Genomic DNA, 8,341 nt, shown 5'->3' on the forward strand with positions numbered 1-8,341 from the left:
ATCTTTTTAAAATGAATTTTATAAAAAAATATAATTGTATTTTTTTTAATCAACATTTTCTTAGCTCTCTGCAGCACTCTTTTTTTTAAAGGAATTTTACTATTTTTAAATTGTATTTTGTTATCGACAATTTCTTACCTCATTTTTACTTCCTATTCTCGCTGACAACAACAAGATGGCGCCACCAAACGTGATGGTTGATACTGTCACCTGATTGGCTGTTAGTGTGTCACCCTTCCTACTTCCTGTTTACTCCCGACGACGAAGAAGTAAGAAAAAAAAATGATCGGATGTTTTCAGCGATTGCATTTTTTTCATCGCTACTGACGATGTGTCTATGGCGATATATATTGATGTGGCTTTATCAATAGCGGTTTGGTCCGAGCGAGGGTGGTTACTTAGGGCGGGGCTAAAAGGCGTGTCCGAGTCCAGTACGTACGCGCCATGAAACGGTCCGAACGCTCTCCTCGTCTGTTTTTCAGCAGCGGCGAGTCCAGTTAGAAATGAATAGCATGTGTGTGATGTGGAATAACACAATCTGCTGTTGCCATTAGTCTCCAGGAGTGTGTGTGAGTGGGGGTGGAGAGTGGGGGGGAGCCTAGAAAAACACCAGTGGGAAGCGTGTGCCACTCCAGGAGCAGAATGTGGGTTACAACCGGTCAGACACTGGAAGTCAAGTCTGGGCCAGAGGAGGTAAACTATTCCATCTGTCTGCGCTCCAACATCCCCCACTGACACACTCAGCACCGCCTCCGCTTTAGCTCCGCCCCCTCCCGGCGAGGAAACGCTCACACAAACAGCTTCTGTAGCGTCGCGTCGCTGCGATACAGAAGACGATTTCTTAGTTCTCTGCAGCACTTTTTAAAAAATTCATTGTATACATTTTTTTTATTGTATTTTTTTTAAACGACAATTTCTTAGCTCGCCGCAGCACTTTTAAAAAAATGTTTTACTATTGTTTTATTGTATTTTTTTATCGACAATTTCTTAACTCTATACAGCACTCTTTTTTTAAACTAATTTAATTAATTTTTTTATTGTATTTTTTCAATCGTCAATTTCTTAGCTCTGCAGCACTCTTTTTTTAATGAATTTTATTAATTTTTTATTGTACTTTTTAATCAACAATTTCTTAGCTCTCTACAGCACTCTTTTTTTTTTTTAAATTAATTTAATTAATTTTTGTAATTGTATTTTTTTAATCAGCAATTTCTAGCTCTGCAGCACTCTTTTTTAAATGGATTTTATTATTTTTTATTGTATTTTTTTAATCGACAATTTCTTAGCTCTTCAGCACTTTTTTTGTATTAATTTAATTAATTTTTTTAATTGTATTTTTTTAATCGACAATTTCTAGCTCTCTACAGCACTTTTTTAAAATGTATTTAATAAAAAAAATGTATTGTATTTTTTTAATCGACAATTTCTTAGCTCTCTACAGCATTCTTTTTAAATGAATTTGATACATTTTTTATTGTATTTTTTTATCAACAATTTCTTAGCTCTGCAGCACTCTTTTTTTTTAATTAATTTAATTAATTTTTTTAATTGGATTTTTTTAATCGACAATTCCTTAGCTCTCTCCAGCACTCTTTTTTTATTTATTAATTTAAGAAATGTATTTAATTGTATTTTTTCAATCAACAATTTCTTAGCTCCGCAGCACTCTTTTTTAATGAATTTTTTTTTAATTGTATTTTTTAATCAACAATTTCTTAACTCTCTACAGCACTCTCTTTTTTAATGAATTTAATTTTTTTTTTAAAGTTAATTTTATTTTTTCCAATCGAAAATGTTTTAGCTCTGTGCAGCATTCTTTTTAAATGAATTGTATTACTTTTTTTATTGTATTTTTTTAATCGACAATTTCTTAGCTCTGCAGCACTCTTTTTTTTTAATGAAATTTATAAAAGAAATTTAATTGACAATTTCTTAGCTCTCTTTTTTTTATTAACTGTATTTTTTTTTTAATTATAGTTTTTTAATCGACAATTTCTTAGCTCTGCAGCACTCTTTTTTTTTAATGAATTTTATTCTTTTTGTATTGTATTTTTTTAATCAACAATTTCTTAGCTCTGTACAGCACTCTTTTAAAAAAAAATTAATTTAAGAAATGTTTTTAATGAACAATTTATTAGCTTTGCAGCGCTCTTTTTTTAATGATTTTTTTTAATTGTATTTTTTAATCGACAATTTCTTAGCTCTCTACAGCATTCTTTTTAAATGAATTTTATACATTTTTTAATTGTATTTTTTTATCGACAATTTCTTAGCTCTCTACAGCACTCTTTTTTTAAATTAATTTAATAAAAAAAAGGTAATTGTATTTTTTCCAATCGAAAATTTTTTAGCTCTGTGCAGCATTCTTTTTAAATGAAATTTATAAAATAAATTTAATTGACAATTTCTTAGCTCTCTTTTTTTTAATTAGTTGTATTATTTTTTTTAATTGTACTTTTTTAATCACCAATTTCTTAGCTCTCTACAGCATTCTTTTTAAATGAATTTCATAAATTTGTAATTGTATTTTTTGTCGACAATTTCTTAGTTTTGCAGTTTTCTTTTATTAGTTTTTTTCATTAATTTTTTTTATTGTATTTTTTTAATCAACAATTTCTTAGCTCTCTACAGCACTCTTTTTTAAAATGAATTTAATTTTAAAAAATGTAATTGTATTTTTTCCAATTGAACATTTTTTAGCTCTGTGCAGCATTGTTTTTAAATTAATTGTATTACTTTTTTTAATTGTAGTTTTTTAACCGACAATTTCTTAGCTCTTTTTTTAATTAATTTTATGATTTTTTTAAATTGTTTTTTAATTTCCAGAGTGCGAGTCCTACTCTGGCACAGGTGTCAAACTCAAGCACATCACTTTATGTAAGGCAGGAACTAATGTGCATCAAAATGTTTGTGTTCCTACAATTTGAACAGAAGGCATTTAACGCAATTCCCGAAAAAGATATGTTCCCATATATTAGTCGCAGATATAAACGTTGTGAAATAAGTTATTCACGTAGAAATGTTTTGTAAATGTTTCAAACAAAACAGAAATCAATTTACTGAGGAATTTGTGAAACTGAAACAATAAACAAAGAATGCTAATGTAAGTTGATAATACTAACACAGACACTAATGCTAACGAGGATAGCTTGATTACATTACGATAGCACGTACAAATATGCATAAAAACACTCCTACAGACATCACACACCGGACGCTTTAGTAAGTAAGAATTGTTTTAGTTATATTGTAAAACTTACAAACGTTGCTTGGAGTGATGAAGAATCTGTACGAGTAGAAACGCTATGGACGGTGTGACCTCTATTACAAGGCATTAAAGCAGGAAGTACATTTTCAACTTGTCCAAAAGATGGTTTGCTCGGGTCGACTGAGAACTATTGAACACCAAACTTTATGGTCATTAGCAAAGAAAAATCCACAAATGAGCCGCGCCGTTTTATAAGCCGCACGGTACAAAGCATAGGGAAAAAAGTATCTGGATTTACGGTACTGCGTGCAATTACATATCTTCTAAACTCTCTTCCTACAAAGTGTTTGTACTGTAAGTATTGTGCTTGTTACACACCAGCTGTTTGATTGTATTATTACTGTTAGGAGGTGTTAAAATCCCCAATGCTAATAGTAGCCTGTCTAAGGCGAATCCAATCTAAATTAGCATCAAGCTAGCACATTTTGGAAAGAGTGCAGCCTTACTTTACGTTTGAGCGTTTTCTAGTAACCATACTTGCTTTGTTGATGTTAAAAAGTGCAAATATGAAACAATAATAAACAACAAATATATACAAATGTTTTCAGTTAAGATTTTTTAAAAAGTTAATAAATTACCTTAGGTAAATACAAATATTTTACATAAACAATACACAATAAAATACATTTAAAAAACTGTTAGTACTGATCAATGTGGTGTATTATTGTTATCATTCTAAATGTTACTATAGTTTTTAGTATTTAGGTTGTAATTAGCATTTAGGTAGTAAATGCGGCCCTAAGCAGAATTTTCTTTAGAGGCCCCGCCCCCATCACCGTTTTTCATCTTTTATTTGTGTGAAACTATTTTTATACTATTTGACTCAAACTTGAATGTGATTACATGCATGTTTTGAACCTAATTAACAGTTTCATTTGGCACGACAAATAACAAATGTAACATAATTAAGCAATGAATTTGCCAAAGTGTAAGCCCTTAAACTGAAGGAATGTGTAAGAAATGTTGAATAAAGTGTAAGAAAATAGTGTAAACAGAGAAACATGGCAACTATTTTAGTGGCAGGAAGTTACAGCTGTGCTCTAAAGGGTGAGTGTGCTATTAGCAAAGAGACAGATTATATAAATATGTATATATATATGGGTCGTTTTTTTTATAGGGTGCCATTTGGACTTCATAACTTGTAAAAAATAAATAGTTGATTTACCAATATTTTTATGTTCTATTGTATACATGACATATGTAACTTGCTGAAAAACATATTGGTCGAACTCAGGCACCTAAATCATAGTATATTTAGCTATATTAATGAGAGGTGACACACGGGATATGTCCACTCTGTTAAGGACATATGCTATAGTGATCACAGAGATTCATTGTTTTTGTGTCAATCCATATTTTAGTTTTTTAGAAAAATCTCACTTAGTATACCTTTAATGTACAATAATATACATATTAGTGTTTGCAAAATCTCCATTGTTAAATTAACAACCACAGTGTTAATTTTAACACCAGCAAAGTGTCTATATGCATCCACACTGTAGTGTGTTAAAATACAATTAACACCGAAAGGTGTCTAGATTTAACACCACATTTAAGCTGATTTAACACCCGGCATTGTAACACTAAAACGTTATATTTACACTAAAATTAATTATAATCAAATTTAGTTTAAATTTAAAATGAATGATTGCTGTAGGGTGGATTTGAACCGGAATCTCCCACATGCCAACCTGCATCCTTATCCGTTATACTATGCTGCTTCTGCTGTGAATTGGTGAGAGAACATGCTGAATTTACCACTGAAATCGTAACACTTCACACTGAAAAGCATTAACACTGTACTTTTAACACCAATGTATTTGCTGTATATGATATTTTGCAACAGCAGTGATGATTAACCAACAATTATGAAAGAAACTGCTGTTGAATGCATAATAGCACTACATATACATTGTGATAAGTCAACATTACTATATACATGTCCACTCTGTTAGGTTGATGTCCACCGTGTTAGTTGAATGAGGCTAACACGGTGGACACTAACACGGTGGACATTTTGAGCTAAAGTTAGCCTTCAGCCTGCCTGTGTTAACATAACAGCTAGCATGGACTTGAATAATTGATAAGAAATCTATAATTTCACACAAACATGTTTTGAAAAATTTCAATTTGATTGATCTCCTTATTATTTAGGCCTAACAGAGTGGACACGTTATGTTCAACCACATTAAATTCACTTCATAAAAACATCAACATCAGATAGTAAGAGAGCTAAAAAACCACACAGCTTACCAGAGTTGAGTTTCCCGCCACTGGTGTGATGTTACCTGATGAGAATGATGTCACTGACAAATGTGGTTGTTTTCTTAAAGGGACAGTAACGCAACTTAACAGAGTGGACAGCGACCACAGGGACAGACATAGAACCTTATTTTTTTGTAATTCTTTTTACGATTTTGATAATATACACCATATGACTAAAGAGAGCTTGTCTATGATAATTATATCATAACAAAAAAAAATTAAAAATATATGTTTTTATTTGTTATTTTCTAGATTAAAGTTGAATAAACAGCACCAGGGACATGGCAAAATCGCATAATAGAACTTTAACAAAAGCTTTAAAAAATATATATTCTAATGTTTGCAGCCCATATCACTGTATTTATGATAGACAACAATTTACCATACACAAAGAAACTAATGGAATGAGCAATTGTAAATATTTTGAGAAAATATGACATGATTTATACTGGGGACGCAAAAGGCACCATATAAAAAAAATGACCCATATACAGTATATATACATTCATACAAACATACATATATATATACTTACATACATACATATATATATACATACATATATACATATATATATACACATATATACATACATACACATACATACATACATTTATATATACATATGTATATACATATATATATATATATATACTTACATATATATATGTATAAAAATACATGCATACATAAATATACATATATACATATACATACATACATATGTGTATTTATATATGTGTATATTTATGTGTGTACATAAATGTGTATATATATATATATACATACATACATATATACATTCATACAAATATACATATATACATACGTACATACATATATATATACACTACAGTACATATACATACATAAATACATATATATATACATATACAGTATATATACACATATATACATACATACATATATGTATGCATATAAATGCATACATAAATATACATACATACATATATGTATACATATACATGCATACATAAATATACATATACATACATATGTATATACTGTATGTATGTGTATATATATATGTGTTTATATATGTGTGTATATATATATGTGTACATATATGTGTATATATATATATGTGTATATATGTGTGTATATATATATATATATATATATATATATATATATATATATATATATATATATATATATATATATATATATATATATTAGGGCTGCAACAACTAATCGATTAAAATCGATTATAAAAATAGTTGCCGATTAATTTAGTCATCGATTCGTTGGATCTATGCTATGCGCATGCGCAGAGGCTTTTAAAAAAAAAAAAAAAAAAAATGTTTTTATTTTTTTTTAAATAAACCTTTATTTATAAACTGCAACATGTACAAACAGCTGAGAAACAATAATCAAAATAAGTATGGTGCCAGTATGCTGTTTTTTTTCAATAAAATACTGGAAAGGATAGAAATGTAGTTTGTCTCTTTTATCCGATTATTAATCGAGGTAATAATCGACAGATTAATCGATTATCAAATTAATCGTTAGTTGCAGCCCTAATATATATATATATATATATATATAGTCGAGATTTCTGTGGTTTATCCGTCATACAGTGCTCAATACCGGGGTAGAGCGGGATACATGTTCGATCAGGAAAAACCCAGAGGCTATATCATCCCTACAAGCCTGTTTTTGCAGTTTTTCGCAGGTTTTTCGCCGTTTTTTGCGACAAGCAGGGAAACCTGTGAAACAGGCTTGTAGGGATGATAAAGCCTTTGTGTTTTTTCCTGACCTACTGTATATATATATATATATATATATTTTTTTTTTTAAATTATTATTATTATATATTTTTTTAAAGGCTGGCCCCTGGCCACATTTTTGTAACCCAATGCGTGTCAAACAGTTTGTGGCCCCCCTGCTTGACCGTGTTTGTCCCTGCGCTCCAGGCTGGGCCACGTGCTGCAGTGTGACGACCAGAGCCAGAAGGTGAAGGACGCCAGCATGCAGGACGAGGACACCTTCGAGATCTACGACCCCCGCAACCCCGTCAACAAGCGGCGGCGGGAGGAGAGCGAGAAGATCCTGAAGGAGAAGAAGGCCAAGAGGTGAGGAGGGGGTGGAAGGTCAGACCCAATCCTGAAGGCCGAGAGGTGAGGAGGGGGTGGAAGGTCGGACCTCATCCTGTAAAGTCTGCATTCAGGATGTGACGCTGCAGGTCATGTGACCAATAAACGTGTATTTTAACCAGCCGCCATCTTTTTCACTCACGGCGCCTCCAGACGGTCGCCCCGACCTGGTCGGGTCAGAGCCCAGACTGTGCTGGTTTGGCAGTGCACCATCCTCCGCTTGTGCAACCAGAAGCTGCCTTTTTGGCAGGCGCGCTTTCCCTTTTTTCTTCTTTCTAACCACACTTCTGGGATCAGGCTTAAATGTGCACGTGGAACAGGAAGTGCAGTTAATGTTACATCAACTCCGCCGCTAATCCAAAGCAGGTGCCTGGCAGCGACCTGGTCGCCAAATGTGTCAAGGTGACGTTGGATGAGCAGGATTTTTTGATCATTTTCTACCGCTTGTCCCTTTCAGGGAGTTCGATAACACTATGGAGTGCAGCAATATATAAACCACACCCACTCAAATTGAGCAAAAACATCTTATCCGTATAAGTCGCAGATATAAACGTTGCACAGGAATATTTACAAATATTATTTCCAGACTGTGTCTGTGACGGGGCAGTAAAACGGCCAATCCAACAAAACAGAAGTCATCAATTCACTACGTTCTTTCCTTTTTTGACAGTAAAAGTTGTCAAAAATAACA

General features: G+C 31.9%; 1 protein-coding gene across 2 annotated transcripts in view; it reads left to right on the top strand.

The window, feature by feature from the left end:
* Nucleotides 1-7,775, top strand: part of cwc27 (CWC27 spliceosome associated cyclophilin) — a 66,571-nt gene extending 58,796 nt beyond the window's left edge. Inside the window, exons 15-16 of one of the 2 annotated variants that reach the window (XM_062057357.1) lie at nt 7,471-7,629; nt 7,675-7,773. In XM_062057357.1, the coding sequence (XP_061913341.1) occupies nt 7,471-7,629; nt 7,675-7,678 (163 nt within the window). In that variant the 3' untranslated portion in view covers nt 7,679-7,773. Of the gene's footprint in view, nt 1-7,470 lie in introns of both variants that reach the window. The other variant, XM_062057356.1, reaches the window with a different exon arrangement.
* The last annotated feature ends 566 nt before the right edge of the window (nt 7,776-8,341 follow it).

The sequence above is a fragment of the Entelurus aequoreus genome, linkage group LG08, assembly GCF_033978785.1.
Source record: "Entelurus aequoreus isolate RoL-2023_Sb linkage group LG08, RoL_Eaeq_v1.1, whole genome shotgun sequence".
Taxonomy (NCBI): domain Eukaryota; kingdom Metazoa; phylum Chordata; class Actinopteri; order Syngnathiformes; family Syngnathidae; genus Entelurus; species Entelurus aequoreus.